We start from the raw sequence: 19,577 nt of genomic DNA, 5'->3' as shown, positions 1-19,577 counted from the left end.
TTCAATACTATAGAAATGTCGATTTACGTTGATGTTAAACACACAGACACATGGAAATGTCGACATGCTGACAAATATTTAATACCTAGGTCACAAAGAAAATAATAAATTTACTAATACAGACTTTTAATTTTATTTCTATTTTTTTAAGAAATAACACTTGATACACAAAAAGTAAACAAATAACTTTGAACTACATATTTAATCCAAAAAGGAAAACAATCGTTCCATTCCACATCCCTTCCACTGTTCATTGCCTCCTTTGCCAACTCGACAGCAACTTCCTTCTAATATGGGTAATGGAAACTACCACTTTCTCCTCAGAAGGTTTGCCTCCGCTACGAATCACAAAATCTCCGTAGATCAATGCCCTCTTTCTTTAGCAATCAAATAACTTTAATTGAATCAGATACAAGATAAATTGGACATCGAAGTCTTCTACATGCTCTTCTCCTGACCATCATGAGTGACTCATTGGTCCAAAGAGATTGTGATTAATTAGGAGGGAATGAGTTCAAATACATGATGGGATCTACCTTAAAAATTAGTAATTTCTATGTGTTTTCTAGTCGGATACACACAGATCTAAAAAATAAAATATGGCTATTCTCTTGATGTTAAATAATTAATTTTCCTTAAAATTTATAAACTCCTGCGAAATTCGATGATTTTAGTTACATATATATATAGAGACAAATTTAACGATCCAAAATCACCCTAAATAAACAAACTGTATGCCATAATTTGGTTAAATAAAAATCGAATTGGGGCTGATTCGAACCGAAAGCGAGTTGGTCGACAGGCCAATAGAAAAATCGGTTTATGGTTCGGTCGAACCGAACCGACCGTGCACACCAGTGCATTTTATTGCTCGGGAGAGGCACTTGATCCTCAGTCCGACGCCCGCAGACTCCACATTTCGTCAACACTCAAAATTCTCTCTTCCAAAACCTCTCTGTACGATTCTTGATCGCAACTCTAGGGTTCTACGAAGCACATTTCTGTTTCCCTTTTTCTTGTTCGTTCGTTCGTTTGTTTGTTTGTTCAATTGAGCATGGATTAACTTAATACATTTTCAGGAATTGCTTGATCTGTGGTAGCGATTGGATCATAATTAATGTTTCTTTTGCAGCAATGGCCGGAAACCTAGTTGGTTTTCTGGTACTACTTCTTGTGGTTTCGATCTGCCAAGCTGCGACCGTTTTCCAGCCGATCTCAGATTCGCATCGATATGCAGCTCTGGAGCTCTTCCGGCCTACTTATGGAGCATTTGGAAGGTAGTCAACACATTTATCACTTTTGTTTGCGCCTTTTTTCTCTTTGGGTTAGTTACTTTCTGTGCAGAAAAAAAGTTATTGGGTGGGAAATTCTGCCATATTTTTCCTTTTCTTTTTTTTTTTCCTCCCTGTAATTTTCTTGCTATTATCTTTGGAATATGGTTCGTCTCTAGTTTTAAAAATAGAAAGCTGTTTCGAACATGATTTCCTGTTAGATCCTTCAATTTCTAACCAAATGCTGTTTTCGGACATTATCACTTACCTAGGTTATTGAATTACTACAAGGTTTCTATTGTTGGGTTAGATGATAATGTCATGATAGTGATTTTTGTGCGAATTTTCGCTTGAAAGGAAGCATGGCGTTCCCAATTGTAAAGAGTGAGACGAGGAAGAAGTTTTTGAGTTGACTTAATTTTATTGTTCTTTATGGAGTTCTATGTCTAAGCACTTTTATGATGATCCTCCATTTGTTATAAATCTTGATAGCGGTAGTCTTTCATTTTATCTCAATGAAAGCTTGATTTCTTATAAAAGAAAAATGATGCATTTCTTTGTAATTTGGGTTATCGTTTTTTACTTTTAAACTACTCATATGTGTAAATTTTCATATCATCAATGAAAAGCTTTCCTTCTTTTTTTTTCCCTCCTAAAAAGGGAAAAATAATGTAATGCAATTTATGAAGGTGTTGCGCATGCTGACATGGGCAAGTACCATTATTAAATTAAAAACTAAAAAGTAGATATTTAATATGCTACCATGCTTAAAGTCTATTTTTGGTTAGTTGTGGTGTATTTTTATTTTGCTTATTCTACATTGACTCCTCAAAAGTGTTTTTGGTTTTTGAAGACTATTGCTTTTGAATTGGTGGTTTTGGGTTTTAATTTTTTTTTACTTTTCTAAGCTGCTACTGTTGTGTGCGGTCTCCCATTGAACTTGGCATCTCTTATTGGAACTCTCTTTTTCTACAAAAATGGAGTTTTGAAAAATATTCCCCAATTTTTTTTTTCTCAGTCTGGAAGAGACACATGAAGCACTAAGAACATTTGACATTCTTGGAATTAAAGAGAAGCCTGACATAAATACGGTCACTTGCAAGTCTGTGTCAGAGGTTCTTGGTTCATCTGAAGTACTAAAGGATCTGTTATATGCTCTGAAAGTTAACAATGACCTGAAATGTGAAATTCAGGAGGAGATTTATGAGGTATCCATAGATTCTTGGTGCTTAGTTTATAAGAGGATGCTTGTGATTTTAAAAAAATTTGGTTTTGGAAACTGCTTAGCAAACTGGTTTTTAAAAACGTTTTCAACTGTTTTAAAGTTTAAAAACTATTTATAAAAACATTTTTTATTCTTTTAATTTGGTTTATTTTTTTCAATATATTAATTTAAAATATAACAGATTGGAGTCAAATTTTACTTCAACAATGGATGATAATATGTGAAAAGTTAACATAGAAGAACACTTTATATAATACCTGAAAACGACAAAATACTACTACCGTTTTCTGCGATTTTTTTGTTTTAAAAACTATCCTGTGGGATATATATCTTTTTCCAATAAAGAAAATACTATTTCTTTCTTCAACACTACTTCCAAACAGCCCCTATGTGATTTATTGTGATGCATGTTTATGACTTGTTATTAATGATTTTTTTTTTTCATTTTGTGAAGAGCGTTACTTCAAGACTTAGATCAGTTCTGAATGATGCGCGGTCACTGCTTGACTTCTACTATTCTATAGGAAGTTTATTACTTCTAAAGGTAAATTGCTATGCATAGTCCAGACTCCACCTTTACGCCACATAGATGACAATTTAATTCGTTTCCTATCTTATTTTTGGTGATTCAAAATTCAAATGTAAATTGCTTACAAATATTTTTTTTCTCTATTCTCATTTATCTGGTGAATGGTCTGATGAGGAGACATGCAAATTTTTAGAAGAATCTATCCTCCCATTTTGTTCTTTTGAATAAGTTCCTTTTATTACTTGCAGGAACGAAGTTCTGAAGTTGATCTAACACTTAAAGACGCTGATGGTATTTTCCATTCAATCAAGGTTAGTTTATTCAGTATTTTTTTTTTGGTTGAAAGAAGCAATTGCATTGATGATATGAAATTTCAAGGAAGTGGTCCCAATACAGGGGATTACAAAAAGCTATTCCAACTGGACATCAAGGTAGAAAAGCTATAAAGATGAAAAGAGGGGTAACATTTATACCAAGATATAGCCAGAAAAGATATAGATTAAAAAAACGGTCAAAGGATTGGTCCTTTCCTTTGAATAAGCTTTGGTTTCTCGATTGCCAAGTGATCCACAAAAAGGCTCTGAGTTAGTTTATTCAGTATTTAATATATATATTTTTGTCTAGGAACAGAAAAATCCTAGGGTCTAGTTTCCATTTGGGGCTTACATATCAATTAAAACTGCATCAAGCTCTGTAGATCAGATTGCAATATATTAGAATGTGCACGGTATTGAGAAATCAATTGTTGATATTCTACCTGGTGATGGTCACATTTTTTTCTACTTTAACATTAATGATTATTAGTGATAAATATCCATATTATTTATACTTGGGGTCTACTTCGTGCATAATTTGCAGGCATTGAGCCAAAGCGATGGAAGGTGGCGCTACAGTTCTAATAATCCTGAATCTAGTACCTATGCTGCTGGTACTAAATTCATACATAATTCCACATATTTTTGGTTAAAATGTTTTCTTTTGACGGTGTTGTTTGTATATGATTGTAAAAAATGATAAAGTCACCCTTCATCGCTTCAAAGAAGTTTCTTAGGTTTCTCACCATATGTTATCATTCCTTTTTGTTCAAGAATGACAAATATTACATGTCCGAATTGATGCAAAAGACAGAACCATAAATATAGATTCAATAAATGTGCTTGTCATCTTAGTTGTAATTATAACTTAAAGTAGCTTAAAATAAATAGTCATTCTAGAAATAAAAGGGTAGTTTCCTGTGTGACTGGAGTCCTGTTGGAAATCCTATATGAAGTATGGTTGCAAAGGAATGACAGATTTCAATGATGAGAAAAGTAGTAAGTGATAACTCTGTCCCATGGAGTTCATTCTTAAACTTCTTTATAAGCTTCAAACACAAATGAATCAAGAAACAACAAAGATTTATTTTTTCTTGATTGTTTAACAAGTGGGAGGCCTGTTTGTTGATTACCTTAATGTGATTTGTTTTGGGAGGCATGCCTGCATTTCTCATCTTTTTATGTAGGTTCATATTTTAAAGTTGTATGTCCTATCCAACTTGGAAATTTTTTTGGAATCTCTCTCTCTTTCTTTCTCTCTCTCATTGGAACCTCTTGTTTATTGCTGAAAAAAGATTTAATAACCATGAAAAGTTTTTGAAAATGAGGTTTGATTTAAGGAACTTGGGTTATGAAGGAGTTCACATTATTTCAATACGATGCTAGGCTATCATTCTTCACGTGATAAGTTAGCACTCTATAGGAGCTTGGTGTTTTCTATTGACTTTATGAACATATTTGTTTTTCTTTGTCTAGATTGCATAAACCTGGCAGCTTACATTATATAGTTTCGATTCTCTATAGGGTTGGCACTTGAAGCTCTTGCTGGTGTTGTATCGTTAGCATCCTCTGATATTGATCAAAATACGGTATTTTGATTTGTTCTCATATTTTTGTTAAGTGTCAAGTTTACATTCCTTTATTGTGTGAAACTTCTCTACTTTTTTTATTAGTGTGGCAACTTGTGTGATTATAGGCATTATTAGACCTCAATTGAGGGTATTTTGATCTCAATTGAGATTCCGGACCATTTGACAAAGCTTATTCTGTTGATCTAGTTCTATAGAGGTTTCGTTGTGAGGACAAATCTAGACCTTAAGTTTGGGAGGATGGATGAAAGGGGAATGATTCTCTCTCAATTACCTTCGCTGGACTTCATACCATCTCTAGTAGTAAAAATCTCTTCATTATTTAAGTTTGTGGATCCCCAAGAGCTTCTTGAAGACCTTAACTTTCGAATAAAACTCATTGATTTGGAGATTTAAGATTGAATATTTTCTCACCAATTTTGCTTTCAACCTCCTCAATGATAGATGGAAGCAGACTTGTGATTATTCTGGTAATTTAGGGTGCGTTTGGTTGGTGATCAAAAAACAGAAATCTGAAAACAAAGGGATTCAATGAAAAACAGGTTGTATTATTTGTTTCCAGATATGTGTTTGGTAGCAAATTTGAAAATTGAATCTCAATTTAAAAAATTGTTCAACGTTTATTTGCAATTTATTTGTAACTAGTAGTAGTTACTAACTAATTATTTAGTTCAATCCAAAGAATATTAATTAATTTATTAACATTTTTGTTATAAATTTTGATAATCATTATTTTACAATATTATATTTTACATGTTTTAATTTTAACAAAAATGAAATGAGTTTATACCCAGTATATTTATCAAATTTTTTATATTTTTTAGTGTAATTTTTCATTTTAAAGTTTCAAATTCAAAATCTGAAAACACTGAAAACATAAAAATGTTATTTTTAGAATTTTCATTCTTAGAATCATAGAATCTGAAAACAGTTTAAAAAAAAAATCTGTCAAACGCTGCCAAATGCATATTCACTGAATCTGAAAATAAGAAATAGAATATGGATTGCCAACCAAACAGGACCTTATTTGTTAAATCCCTATCCCGATATTTGAAAAAGCATACAACATTGTCCAAATTTATGCAAGTGGGTATCTCGAGGAAGAGATTTTTAGAACCCTGGTTTTGGAGTTTTAAGATATGGTAGGCTAAGCCAGAAAGGGAGAGAGTGGAGTTGGACCGAAGCTCATTTGGAACCTGCTTTTAGGAAGCATTAATGTAGATGACGAAATTCAAAGGAAAACACCAATATGGATGGTTAAATTCTTTGCTTGGTAGGTTTTACATGGGGTTTTAATGCTATGGATCGAATTTAGCGGCACTTTTCCTTTTTAGTGGTACATTCTTGGTAGGAAGACGTTTGAAGATTTAGGCCATTTACTTTGGAGTTGTCGGTTTGCTTGTTTGATTTGGGACCACCTTGTTCGAGGCCTTTGGGGTTTGTAAGACCTGTAACATGGATTGTTGTCTTATAATGGAGGAGGTTATGCTTCATCCTCCCTTTAGAGAGAAGAGGGGTAGTGTTCTCGGGAGGGCTGGCTTTTTTGTGGTTTTTGAGGACATCTAAATCGAGAGAAATCATATTCTTTAGGGGCATGGAGAGATATTGGAAGGAGGTCTGGTCCTTAGCTAGATTTAATGCCTTGCTTCGGCCGTCATGCCTGTTTCTAAAGATTTTCATAATTATTTGTTAGGTGTCATCTTTTTGGATTGGAGCCCTTTCTTACCACATTATGTTAATTCTTGTTTGGCTCCTTTTGGCCTGCCCTTTATGCATGCCATTTTTTTTGTTGGCTGGTTTGCTGGCCCCCGTTTGGGCCTTTTGTATTCTTTCATTTTTTCCCCCCAGTGAAAGATTGGTTTTTTGGGAAAAAAGGAAAAACACCAATATTTCTCTCTCCAAGCTACTGGTCAAGTGCAAATAGCGCAATGACTCACAAAGCCACCTTTTCGTTAACTACACTACAGTTTACCAGTTTCGGCTGCACCTAATCAACTCCTTTGAATGGATGGCCGGCCAATTTGTAGAGATACCAGAAGCCTTCTCCATTCTTCCTTGGTGGCCACTCTTTTAAGGACAGTGAAAACTCCTCGGGTGATCATGAGAGCTTCGTATAGACTTTTTGGAATAAAAGAAACAATTGGATTTTTATCGTTGGGAGTAAGATACGCCCCCCTCCTTTTTATAGGTTTAAGATTTTTTTGGTGGCTGCTTCTTGGTGCAAGCTTGGACTTCTGTGTAATTATAGTTTGTGCTATGTACTAGTTGACAATTACTTTTGTAATATTTTTCTGGGGACTATTTCCCCACTTTTGTAATTTAATCCATCAATGAAATTGTTTCTTACAAAAAAAAAAGAAAAAAGAAAAAATCCTTTTTTGGGGGTATAGTTTTTCTCTCCCCCTCGATTGTAATTTTATATTATCAATGAGATTGTTTCTTATAAAAAATGTGGCCAGTTTGTTGTCTATTACCAAAAATTATGATAAGTACCTAATTTCCATAAATTTTAAATTTAAGCAACTTGGAAAGCATTGAGAAGATGCTGGATCCTCCCAGTTTTTAGTATCTCTTTTGACAGTCTTAATTTTGTATTTTGACCGAGTCTTCAATTGTGCTCTGTGGCGAATCGAAGTGGTTTTGGAATACATTTGAAGAAAGCTAATTCCTTTCCTACCACAAAGTCTTAACATCAACACGTTTGGTACTTCTGTTTGGCTGTTACAGTTATAAATTTTGCTACTGTAATTTGTTTATATTATCATGTTCTCATTCTAATTCCACTGCTTATTGTCAGTTAATGTAGGTATTTTAGCCTACCAATCTTTATTTATTTATTTTTGCAGATTGGAACTGTAAAGAATGATATACTGAAACTTTTTGACAGTATTGAGAAATATGGTAAGTAGACCTTTATTGCTGTGTTGTTGATTTTGTTTAAAAGCATGTGTAATTTGCTTCCTCCATATTGAATTAATTATTTTTGTTCCAAATTATGGAGTATGGTGGGTGGCCCGAGTTTGTTGAATACACTTTCCAGTACGAAATTGGATGTTTGCTGGATTTTTTCTTACTGTTTTAGTAGTCCTTTATGTTTTGGGATATCATTGCTTTTGGGTTTGTGGAAATAAAAAGTATTCACGTCTCCCTTTGGGCCTGTGGTGTCCAAAGTCTTTTTTTTCCTAATTTTTCCTTAGGTTTGATCTTGTGATTGGAGCCTGTTGTTTTAGTTTGGCCTCCTCTTACTGAGCTGGTTTTTTGTATGCCCTTTTCTATTCTTTCATTTTTCTCAATGAAAGCTTTGATTTTCATTAAAAAAAAATGTATATACATATATATATATATTTTTTTTATAAGAAACCGAACTTTTCATTAAGAAAAATGAAAACAAAATAGAAATACAAGGGCATAAAAAAACACAACCCCGATAAAAGAAGCCAACCTAGAGAAAGGGCTTCCAATCCAAAAAAATATGACCTAACTGATAATTACAGAACAAATTCGAAACTGACCCCATAAAGAGACATTAAACCTTATGTGGTCCCAAACAAACTCCCACTCTCTTTCCACTCCCCTAAAGATTCTAACGTTTCTTTTCCCCCAAATTCTCCACAAAATCCCAAAGAACCCATCCCCCCAAAGGAATCTCCCTTTCTCGCAGAAGGGGGAATACAACAACACTTCCTCCACCATCGACACCCACTCCCTATGACGTGCCCAAGAAATTCCAAATATCTCACAGAACTGGCCCCACATCTTCTGGGAAAACTGGCAGTGCCATAAAATATGATCAAGGTCCTTGGAATCCCGCTTACCGCTTACAAAGAACGCACCAATGCGGTCTCAAGTAAGAAGAAGAGCGCTTTTGAATACGATCCATGGTGTTGACCTTCCCAAGTAAGACCTGCCATATGAAAATTTTAATATTCTTCGGGATCTTCATTTTCCACCGTGAGTAAACACAGGGGCCGCAGGGGGAGAAGCAGGGGAACATAAGAGTTTAAAGAAGGAACTAGAAGAGAAGCCCCTGGACGGGTTAGGGGACCAAGCACGGAAGTCCTTCCTATCGCAAGAGAGAGATACTTCAGAGAGCATGTGGCTCAACTTAGAAACTTCTCGAATCTCCCTATCAGTTAAAGACCGAGAGAAGCCCAGGGATAAAGACAACCCATCCCCCTCATTCCCCAACACCGAGGCCACCGAGTGTAACCTTCAGTCTGACAAATGAAAAATGCAACGAAACAAAGAACAAAGAGGCTTTTCTCCCACCCAAGTGTCTTCCCAAAAATAGGTATCATGCAGTGTTTTCGAGGCGCACTCGGGCGCTCACCTCAGGCGAGAGGTGAGGCTTTTTCGCCTAGGTGCGCCCCGCAAGGTGCCCAGTTGAGCGCCTTCAATCGGGCGCTTGCCTTTGGGCGCGACAAGGCAACCTTGCCTCCTTCAAGGGGGAGATCTGCCTTATTTATTTATTTATTTTTAATTTTTTGTGTTTTTTTTAGAACACCCTCCCCTGAGTGACCCAAACCCTATCTCTACCTCTCCTCCCTCTAGACATTCACCTTCACGGGCTTCAAGCCTCACCACCATCAATCTCCGCCGTTGCTTGTCTTTATTTGGAACTAAACTTATAGAATTTGGTTGTTTTATGTATCTTGTTGACATTTACTATTTTGATATTAATTTTTTTAAGGTAATTTATGCACGATATATATAATATTTACTTATTTATTAAGGTGAGCCTCGCTTCAATCGGATGTCGCCTTTGTATCGCCTCTCGCCTCAAGGCGATCAAAAGGCTTGTCGCTTTGCGGTGTGCCTTGCGCCTCAAAAATACTGGTATCATGACCATCCCCCACTATACAGGTTAGGAATTGAGAGAAAAAAGGAAAACCTGAGGAAATAGCCTTCCAAGAGTTATTCGCACTAGCCTTAAGCCATTCGCCAGCCACCCAATCGAAGGGATGAGGACCGTACTTACTCACGATGACCCTCCGCCACAAAGCATTAGGTTCATGGAAGAAACGCCATAACCATTTATCCAGAAGCGCATCATCTCTTTGCCTCAAGTTCCCAATACCCAAACCTCCAGCCTCAGTCGGCTTGACAACTATCTCCCAATTAACTACACGAGCCCCATCCCCCTCGTCCACTACCTCCACAAAAAATCTCATGATTTTTTCCAAATTCTTACAAACCGCCACAGGAGCTTTAAAAAGAGAGAAATAGTACGTCGGAATCCCACTTGAATGAGAGTTAATCTCCCTCCTTTCGAAAAAAAGCTTTTCTTCCATAATGACAAACGCTTCTAAACCTTCTCTAGCACTGGGGGTCCAGAAAGATAGGATCTTAGGATTATGCGCCAGAGGAAGGCCCAAATAAGAAGTTGGGAAAGTACACACAGAACAACCAACCGCAGAAGCCCAACGCAAAAGCAAAGAGGGATCACAGTTAATACCCAAAAGCGAACTTTTTCCTGGGTTAATCTTAAGCCCTGATAACGCCTTGAAAAAAGACACCAGACTGATCAAGTTCCTAAAAGAGGTTTCCTTCCTTAAGCAAAAGAGAATCGTGTCGTTAGCAAACTGAAGATGGGAAAGACTAATCTGATCTCTTCCCACCACAAATCCTTCTAAAATCCCCTTATCCACGCATGAAGAAATCAGGATGCTCAAAATATCCACCACAAGGATAAAAAGGAAAGGGGAGAGAGGTCTCCTTGTCTCAGCCCTCTTGTCGCTTGAATCTTTCCCTTGGGTCTCCCATTAACGAGGATAAAGGATAGAAAAATTGACCGACTGGAGGCAATTCCACATCCAAAATCTCCATTTGAAACTAAAACCTTTCTTTTCCAAGACTCTATCAAGAAATCCTTAGTCAACATGATTCTAAGCTTTTTCAAAGTCCAGCTTAAAAATAACACCCTCTTGCTTTTTTTATTTTTATTTTGTAGTCTTCAATTGCCTCATTGGCAATGAGCACTTGATCCAAGATTTGCCTACTCCTTGCGTACTAGAAATAGTGCTGGGAGGACTTGCCTAAGTCTATCCACTAAAGTTTTCGCAATAATCTTGTATAAGCTCGTTACAAGACTGATAGGCCTGCTGAATCCTAGTAACATTTTCTTTTTTGGGGATTAAACAAACATATGTTTCATTCACGGAGTTGTCAATAATACCCCTCTCAAAAAATTTCCGAAAAACCTAGAGAACCTTCGTAATGAATGGATATTTTTTACATATAGCCATCAGACCATATGGATGATGGTAAATCCTCCTTAATCCTATCCCAATTGTCGTGGTAGAAAGTCATGGAGAAACCATCAGGACCAGGAGATTTATTCCTTTCAAAACCAAAGACCACTTTTTTAATCTTCTCCAAAGAAAAAGGCTTCTCCAGCCCTTCTCTGTCTTGTCTCGAGATAGGGTTCCAATCCAACCTCTCCAAGAAGGGCCTCGATCCAATCTGCGGGGCATAAAGCTTAGCGAAGAACGAAACCACCTCCAATTCAATCTCCTTCTCCTCTTTCAAAACTCTCCCATTCTCGTTAATTAACTGGGTAATGACATTTTTGTTCCGTCTCCCATTAGCCACCGTGTGAAACAACCTTGTGTTATTATCCCCATCCTTGGCCCAAGTAACCTTGGCCTTCTGTCTCCAACTCACATCCTCTCCACGAAGGATATCTTCAAAGGCTCCTCTGATGGCCATCTTTTCCTCCCTCAAGTCCAACGATAACAAGCCCTCCACCTCCAGACAATCTAAGGTCTTTAAATGTTCAAGGATCTCAAGCTTCCGCACCCGAATATCCCCCAAAATCGAGACATTCCGAGCCTTCAAAGAATTCCTCAGAGAGCGTAATTTTCCCATAAAGCGATAACCCTCCCACCTACCTGGAACCACAACCTCCCACCAAGAGGGCATTGACACCTTAAAAGAAGGGTGCTCAAGCCACATGTTTTCAAATCTGAAGGGACAAGGACCCCATTTAAAAATACCGACATCCAAACAAACCGGCCAATGGTCGGAAGTCAACCTGGGCCCCAAGAACTGCTCACTTTAGAGAAGCTTTCCATCCAACCCTTAGAAAGAAGAAATCTATCAAGTCTGCAACTCACCCCTCAGCCTGTCCACGTGAACCTACCATTGACTAATGGTGGATCCACCAGATTGCAATCCTCTATGAGAGAATTCAAAGCTTTCATAGATTTTAAAAGGCGACCTCTGCTAGACTTCTCAGACGGGAATCTAACCACATTAAACCCCAGCTAAACACCATATATCTCCACATAAGCCAAAGAGGTTCCCTCACTCTTCCCAAAAGGCATTTATGCCTCTTGGAGAGGCAGGACCATACACCCCCGTAATCCAACACATACCTTTAATAGGAACTTCAAAGGCCACGGAAACAGGTAAAGAACCCCTAACGACCTCCACGGCTTTTACTGCTCGCCTATCCCACAGTAAAAGGACCCCTCCAGATGCTCCAATGCAGCCAATACCAGCCCAGTCCACAAATCTATCTCTCCAAATACTCTTGATAAGATCTCTACTATACACTTCCTTTTTAGATTCCACAATGATCATCACATCCGGCTTTTCTAACAGCAGAAAATTCCCCCCCCCCCCCCCCCCAAACCTCTAACATTCCAAGCAACAACCTTCATTGGTTAACATTTAATACCCTAGCTTCCTTTTTTTATTTTCTAAAGACAATCTTTTCGTTTATTTAGAGAAAATGTACAAGCAAGAAAAATTCCAAACACACCTTTTACCCTTGACAGTGTCCACTCTCCCTAAGTGATGAGACTTATAAAGACTATCACACTACACCCCAAGGAGTTCACAAAAAGCACTTCAATTAGAGTTAATCACAAAAGGGTGTAGATGCAAAGTTTATTTTATAGTGAGCACCGTTTAGATTTGAGATGCATTAAATCTATGGTAATTTAAAAGTGAGAATTTGAGTTATAATTGGGAAGAATTAGTCTTATGGAAAGGAAAATGACAATTATGTCAGGTACTGTTTCCTTCAAAATTCAATTGTCATAGAGCAATAATATCCACTTTCTGTCCCGGTTTCTACTTTACATTTGGAGAAAGATGGTCATCTGAATTGAAAAGTTCTCACTTGGTTCTTCGTCTCTTTATTTTTTGTTCTTCAACTGTCACTCCATATAGGTAATGCTTTGAAGTCTCTGTCTTGCAGATGATGGAGCTTTATATTTTGAGGAGAAAGTTGTTGATGCAAATGAACATCAGGGGCCTCTTGCAACTACATCGTCAGTTGTTCGAGGGTTGACAGCATTTACTGCTGCTACTACAGGAAGTTTAAATGTGAGTGGACAAATAAAATTGCAAATTTTGTTCCTTAATTTAATATATAACAATTTTGTTTTTATCTGTAGCTTCCTGGGGATACAATTTTTGGTCTGGCAAAATTCTTCCTTGGCATTGGGATTCCCGGCGATGCTAAAGACTTGTTTAACCAAGTAGACTCCTTGGCTTGCTTGGAGACGAATAGGCAAGTATTTTATTGATAGTGATGGTTAGCTTTGGTTTATCTTTAGATTTTACATTATGATAATAAACTTTTGTTAGAAAGTTAATACTCGGGTTCTATAATTTTTGCATTACTTGTGTCACTTATGGTGTGGTTGGGAAAAACGTCAGACAACTTTATCAACAAAAATTTCATGTTTACTGTAGAGAAAAAGTAGAGAGAAGAAAGAAATAGGGGGTTGAGAGTAATTCTTATGATCTTGGGATATACTTTGTCTCTAAGACTCCCCTTGGATTGTGCTATTGAAGTAGTTCCATAGTTACTCTCTCTTTTTCTATTTTTAATTGTTTTTTACAAGAAATAGAGAGAAAATATATAGATCAAGAGGGAGGAAAAAACAGCCTAGGGGCCGGGTAGAGGAAACTTGCCCCATCAAGCTTCAAAAGAACCTTTCGTTAATAATGGTGAGAAGGTTGTAGTTACAATAATTTTGTTTCTGTGGTTGGGACACCCTCAAGACCAGGTATGTTTTTTTTTTTTTACCCCCTTCCTTTTTTATAAATGGGTGTCGGAGTTTTGCTCCCCTATATCCAGGGGCATCCGCGCCTGCCCCGAACCCCGGGCCTGAGAGACATCAAGGGTTTTTAAGTCACCGGAATGTTTAAACTTGAGACCTCTAAACCAATATGACCAAGAGACTCCAAGCCCTTGCCAACCGGGCTACCCCTTGGGGCGTTAGACCAGGTATGCTCTTCACTTTACAAAATAGTTCCTCCGATCTTGTCTTGAAAAATCTTGTGGTTTCTCTCCTTCCAAATAAGTGAAAGAAGAGCTCTAACCACACATTTCGATAGAACTTTTTCCTTGCTTTTGAATCTCATGCCCACAAGGATTCCAAAAGCCAAGCGTCCACCTGATTGGGGAAAAGATTGACAACCCAAATTGGTTGAAGAGAAAGGACCGACCCTTAAAAGCAACAGAGCAGCGAAAAAAAATGTGATCTAGAAATTGAGAGTCACCATCTTCCTACAAAGGCAGAAAACCAAGGGGATAAAAGTGGGGGAACTTCTTTCGAAGTTTATCAGCAGTACTGAGACTTGTGTAAGAAAGCAGCCAAAGAAACACCTTGACTTTCTTTGGTATCTTGAATATCCAAATAGGATTCACCAGGGGGACCTCAAAGTTGCATTTGAATCAGGTGAATGAAAACCGAATTGGTAGAAAAAGTACCGGGAGGCTGAGGCTCCAAGGACAGAGCTAAACCAGTTTTTATTTTTTTTATTAAGGTTAAAATTACATCCTGGAATTTTAAGATTGTGTCTAATAGGTTCTTGCCCTAGACTTTAAAAAGTGTTTGTCAGGATCCTAGACTTTAAAAAGTTTTTATGAGGATCCTAAACTTTCATTTTTGTATCTAATAGGTTTCTAAACTTTAAAAGTATCTAATGGGTGTCTAAACTTTTAATTGTGTATCTAATAGGTCCTTGACATATATATATATATATGTATATATTTTATATTCGTGAGTGTTCGGGCCAGCTTGTGCACACCTCAACTAATCTCACGGGACAACTGCCTTGACATATATGATAATTTAAAACATTCACGGACTTGATTTTGTGTCTCACTAAGAAGCACACATACACTGTTTTAGGCGAAGTTTCCATGTTGCACACGGATTCATTCGGACATGTGTCCGGTTTGACCTGCCAAAAAACTTGCCAATTTCTTTTATTTATTTATTTATTATTTTTTTTCTTTACATTTTCGAACATGCCTGGAAACACCTAGGAAATGCATTTAGAAAAATAAAACAAATATCTGGAACGAGTAAAATCTAGCCCATTAAGCCCATCATCTCAACCTAAAAAGTAAGAAAAAAACACAGAAACCCTTAAAATAAAAGACCGTAAAAACTAAGTGGAGAAAAAAGGAAACCATCATGGACGGACTGTGAAAGGGTATGTTGCCAAATGATGGCGCTTACCGACTTTGCCACCAGCTATTGTAAGGTTCCTCACTTTCTTGTCTTTTCTAAACTTCGTAAAAGACAGATGTTCTAGATCTCTTCTAGATTCTGATTGTTCTAACAAGTCCTATATGTTGATCATTTATTAACAATTAGGATAACCTATTATTTTTTGATCAAGAAACAAACTTTGCATTGATGAAAGAAAAGGAACAAGGATAACACATTCTTCTAGCCATTCGAATCGTTCTATATTTTTTAGCTTCTAATGTTGAATACAAATAAGAGCATATATCAATATGTATGCATATTCTTTAAAAATAAATGTCCCCCAATTTGTGCATGTCCTACATTTTAAAAAAAATACGTGTTGCTGTGTTCATGCTTTTTAGTATCTAATAGGATCTTGATTTTTCAATTTTGTGTCTAATGTTGAATAAGAATAACAATATATATCAAATGTCTGATCTATTACTCGAGGTGAGCAGACACTCACGAATATAAAAAAAAAATCGAAAATTTAGGAACCTATTACACTTTTAAAGTTCAAGAATCTATTAGACATAAAATTGAAACTTGGGGACTTATTAAACATTTTAAGTTTAAAAATCTATTAGAACCTTGGAAGTTCATGGACTAAACTTATAATTTAACTTTTTATGAACATTGATTGTCTTTTTTTGTAATCTCCTCAGCCAAGGTTAGAAGGATACTCTATCTTTTCTCCTATGATTTTCTTTTTCTATTTATGATGTTTTTCTTATATAAAAAAGATGGGGCTCATCCGGATATTTTTCTTTTTGCGGTCTTCTTTTGCTTTCCTAGAAAGAAGAGGAAAATTAATGCTTCTCTTAATATTAATGCTTCTTTTAATATTTTTTTTTTTATGTTTTTTATCAGAGATAAAAGTTTTAGTAGTTGTTGCCTATTCCTTTCTGTTTATCTTTTTTAAGTGGCGTGTCCTTTTAGAATATTTGTTTCAACGTAGAAAGGGGCACACTGTTCTTTGTTATTTTTATTGAAGGTTCACTTATTTTTGATGGGAAGAGCCTCTCATGGGCTTCCTTGAGAATAGTTCATCTTATTATCAAACTCAACTGTTGAACCTATGAATTTATGCATTTGGGTTGGGTTTCTTATTCACGACTTACGATATTCTCTCCTTTACGTGATAAAATATGTAGTTTCTTATAATGTTTTTTCATTTCAACTTCCTTTTCCTGCTACAGGGTTTCAATTCCGTTGATTTTATCTCTTCCAGCTACTGTTCTTTCATTAACGAAGGAAGACCAACTAAAGGTTTGTTCCACTGCCAAACTTGCTTCCGTTACCAGGGCACCTTTCTAGCAGTTCTTAACAGGCCAACTTATTCATTCTTGATATCTCATTTGTTTTAATCGGAAGTATTGTAGAGAATCTGGTTTAGAATTGTGTTATAGTCTTCAGTGAGGTTCAACACCTCCCTTATCTTCCCTTTCTTGGCCCATCTAAGAGACTTCATAATACAAGTCATTGGTAAAGTTTGCTTTATCTGGAATGTCAAATGTTTATCAGGTTAGAGTGAATACTGTGCTTGGTTCGGCTGCACCTCATTTAACCGTGAAGATAGTAAGAGCTTTGCTCTCTGGTTCAAAAGATGCTTCCATCATCGAGGGCCAGGTCTGATAGTTAACACTCTACAGATTTACTTCGTTCTATTTAAATTTTGTCACCTGAAAGCTTTCCATTTAATCCAGCTGTTGGTTTTATGACAAACTTGCATCACTTCATTTGTTAATGTATATCATTTTTCTTTTTCTTGAATAATAGGAACTCAAGTTTGATCCTCAGACTGGGTTACATATCTTGGATGTTTTTCCCAAGAGCTTTGATGTTGGAAACTATGAGTTTGTATTTGAGGTACCATTTTCTCTTTATATTTATTGTAGCACATCTTTTCAGAATTCATCTTATGATATGTTGAAAACGTCTTTTCAGAATTCATCTTATGATATGTTGAAAACGTTATTTTCTCCTTTTCTAGATTGTTCTTCATGATTCAGAGCACAAGGATATTTATACCACTGGTGGGCAGACTCGAGTGCCAATATATATCACAGGAGTTGTCAAAATTGAAAACGCAGAGATTGCAGTTCTTGATAGCGATCTAGGGAGTATTGAGACCCAGAAGATGTAACATTATTTTTCTAGAACTTATATTTCCACTGGTTTTTTATTAAACTGAGTCATTTGAACACTTTCGATCCTCGTTTATGCTTCTAAGCGTGTAAGTAAACAGATATAATTTGTATGAATCTCGATTCATTCAGGCTTCATTTAGCTGGTGAGAGTGTTGTTTCATTGTCGGCAAACCACCTACAGAAATTGCGTCTGTCATTTCAACTGGCCACACCACAAGGACACGGTTTTAAGCCGCATCAGGTTTGTAATTTTGTCTTGCCTTTTCGTCCTTGTTGTCTTACAGTTTTTGACAAGTTTGTTTGCTTGCAGGCTTTTCTCAAGTTGAGGCATGAGAGTGGTGTTGAACATGTCTTTGTGGTTGGAGGCTCTGGCAAACAGTTTGAAATAATTCTAGTTAAGTTTGTCCAAATCCTATTCCTCCCTGTTTTCATGAAACATGCTGCCAATTTGCAATTATTTTGAGACCTGTATAAGTGCTGGTCTCTGCGTTAAGGTTTTAACTTATTTAGTTGACTATGGCACATCTTTGGATCCGAATATGTTTATAATATTTACAAGTGCCAGCTAGTTCCCATTTTTGTCAACTGATGAACTGAGTTATGTAGATTTATAATTTTGCTCATGTCTGTATACAATATTCTTTTTTCTGTAGAACTTTCTTGGGTTGGTCGAGAAGTTTTTCTATCTCTCAGGTCAATATGACATTCAGTTGACTGTTGGTGATGCCATCATGGTAATCTCAGTTTCTTTTATGATTTCCCTTTTAAAAAATCCTCCCGAAATCTTTAGTAGAGTTGGTGGTTTTTCCGTTCTTCAGGAGAATTCTCTCTTAAGGGATATTGGTCACGTTGACTTGGATCTACCTGACGCACCAGAGAAGGCACCTCGTCCACCTCTACAGCCCATCGATCCTTACACACGCTATGGACCCAAAGCCGAAATAACTCACATATTCAGGGCTCCGGAAAAGCGCCCACCTAAGGAGCTCTCTCTTACTTTCTTGGGTCTCACATTTTTGCCATTCCTCGGATTTTTGGTCGGGGTGAGTTCTTTTACATCTACAATCAGCAACCACTTGAGTAAACCGTCGTATATATTCGTATTAACACGTCCACAATTTTTATTCTATTGACATCTAGTTAGTTGTCTGGTCATTTTCTGGTATATGCTATACTTCAGTCATCATCAATCCACTTAATTACTACTTGTTAAGTTTGGCTTTGTTTATCTGTCGATAGCTACTGCAAATGGGCGTGAACCTGAAGAACTTCCCGACTTCAGGAGTACCTGCCACGTTCGCCTCCCTCTTCCATCTGAGCATTGCAGCAGTCATCTTGCTTTACACACTTTTCTGGTTGAAGGTAGGTGCACAGATGTTAATTGTAAGGATTGGTTTGGTTTTATGAAAAATTAGATGAAATTATTTGACTTGATATTCAACATGGATGCTTGAGTTGTAATTGTGTTTGTGTTTCACAGTTGGATCTGTTTACAACATTGAAAGCACTGGGCATCATGGGGGTTTTGTTGGTGTTTATGGGACACAGGACCCTTTCCCATATTGCTTCAACTTCAGCCAAGTTGAAATCTGCCTGAGGAGATCTTTGGAGGATGAGGAAACACTACTTTTTTAGGAAATTTTGGTTTGAAAATGTATTTTTTTATGGCTGAATCCAGATTTTGTTCACTCACTGATAAATTATGTGTAGACATTGCTCAGCTCACACTTTGATTAGCTAATTTTAGAGAATGTTGAGTACACTTGTTGGCTTTTCAATAAGTTTAAAACTTGTTTGGTTATAGGGTAAAAGTGATTCTGAAATTTCAAAAAGCACATGGAAATGCTTTTGAAGCAAGTTTTTTTACTCGGTAGTGTTTCTAACTATTTTGTTTTTTGTTTTTCTATTTTAAAACATTGTGCTTGATTTATCACAATTGGTTTGGTATGTTTTTCACCTTCCTTAAAATCATATTTGATTGCTTACCCAAATTTTAAAAA

The 19,577-nt window shown here is 36.6% G+C and overlaps 1 protein-coding gene across 2 annotated transcripts; it reads left to right on the top strand.

Moving 5' to 3' along the window:
* Positions 1-847: 847 nt before the first annotated feature.
* On the top strand, positions 848-19,339 carry HAP6 (ribophorin II (RPN2) family protein). Of its 2 annotated transcripts, none has more exons than XM_022299393.2 (20): positions 848-957; positions 1,133-1,277; positions 2,290-2,479; positions 2,951-3,040; positions 3,274-3,336; positions 3,884-3,953; positions 4,864-4,928; positions 7,775-7,829; positions 13,135-13,262; positions 13,334-13,449; positions 16,627-16,696; positions 16,952-17,056; positions 17,207-17,296; positions 17,421-17,569; positions 17,707-17,818; positions 17,888-17,971; positions 18,231-18,311; positions 18,396-18,620; positions 18,817-18,939; positions 19,058-19,339. In XM_022299393.2, exons 2-20 carry the CDS (start codon positions 1,135-1,137, stop codon positions 19,172-19,174), a joined length of 2,076 nt encoding a protein of 691 aa, XP_022155085.1. In that variant the 5' UTR covers positions 848-957; positions 1,133-1,134; the 3' UTR covers positions 19,175-19,339. The 2 variants fall into 2 exon arrangements, with proteins under 2 accessions (XP_022155085.1, XP_087973562.1); XM_088117436.1 differs by having other exon boundaries at positions 894-1,018.
* Positions 19,340-19,577: the final 238 nt, after the last annotated feature.

This window comes from Momordica charantia (genome assembly GCF_013281855.1).
Source record: "Momordica charantia cultivar OHB3-1 chromosome 9 unlocalized genomic scaffold, Mcharantia_2.0 BLBB01000009.1, whole genome shotgun sequence".
Lineage (NCBI taxonomy): Eukaryota > Viridiplantae > Streptophyta > Magnoliopsida > Cucurbitales > Cucurbitaceae > Momordica > Momordica charantia.
This window is presented reverse-complemented; position numbering and strand designations above follow the sequence as displayed.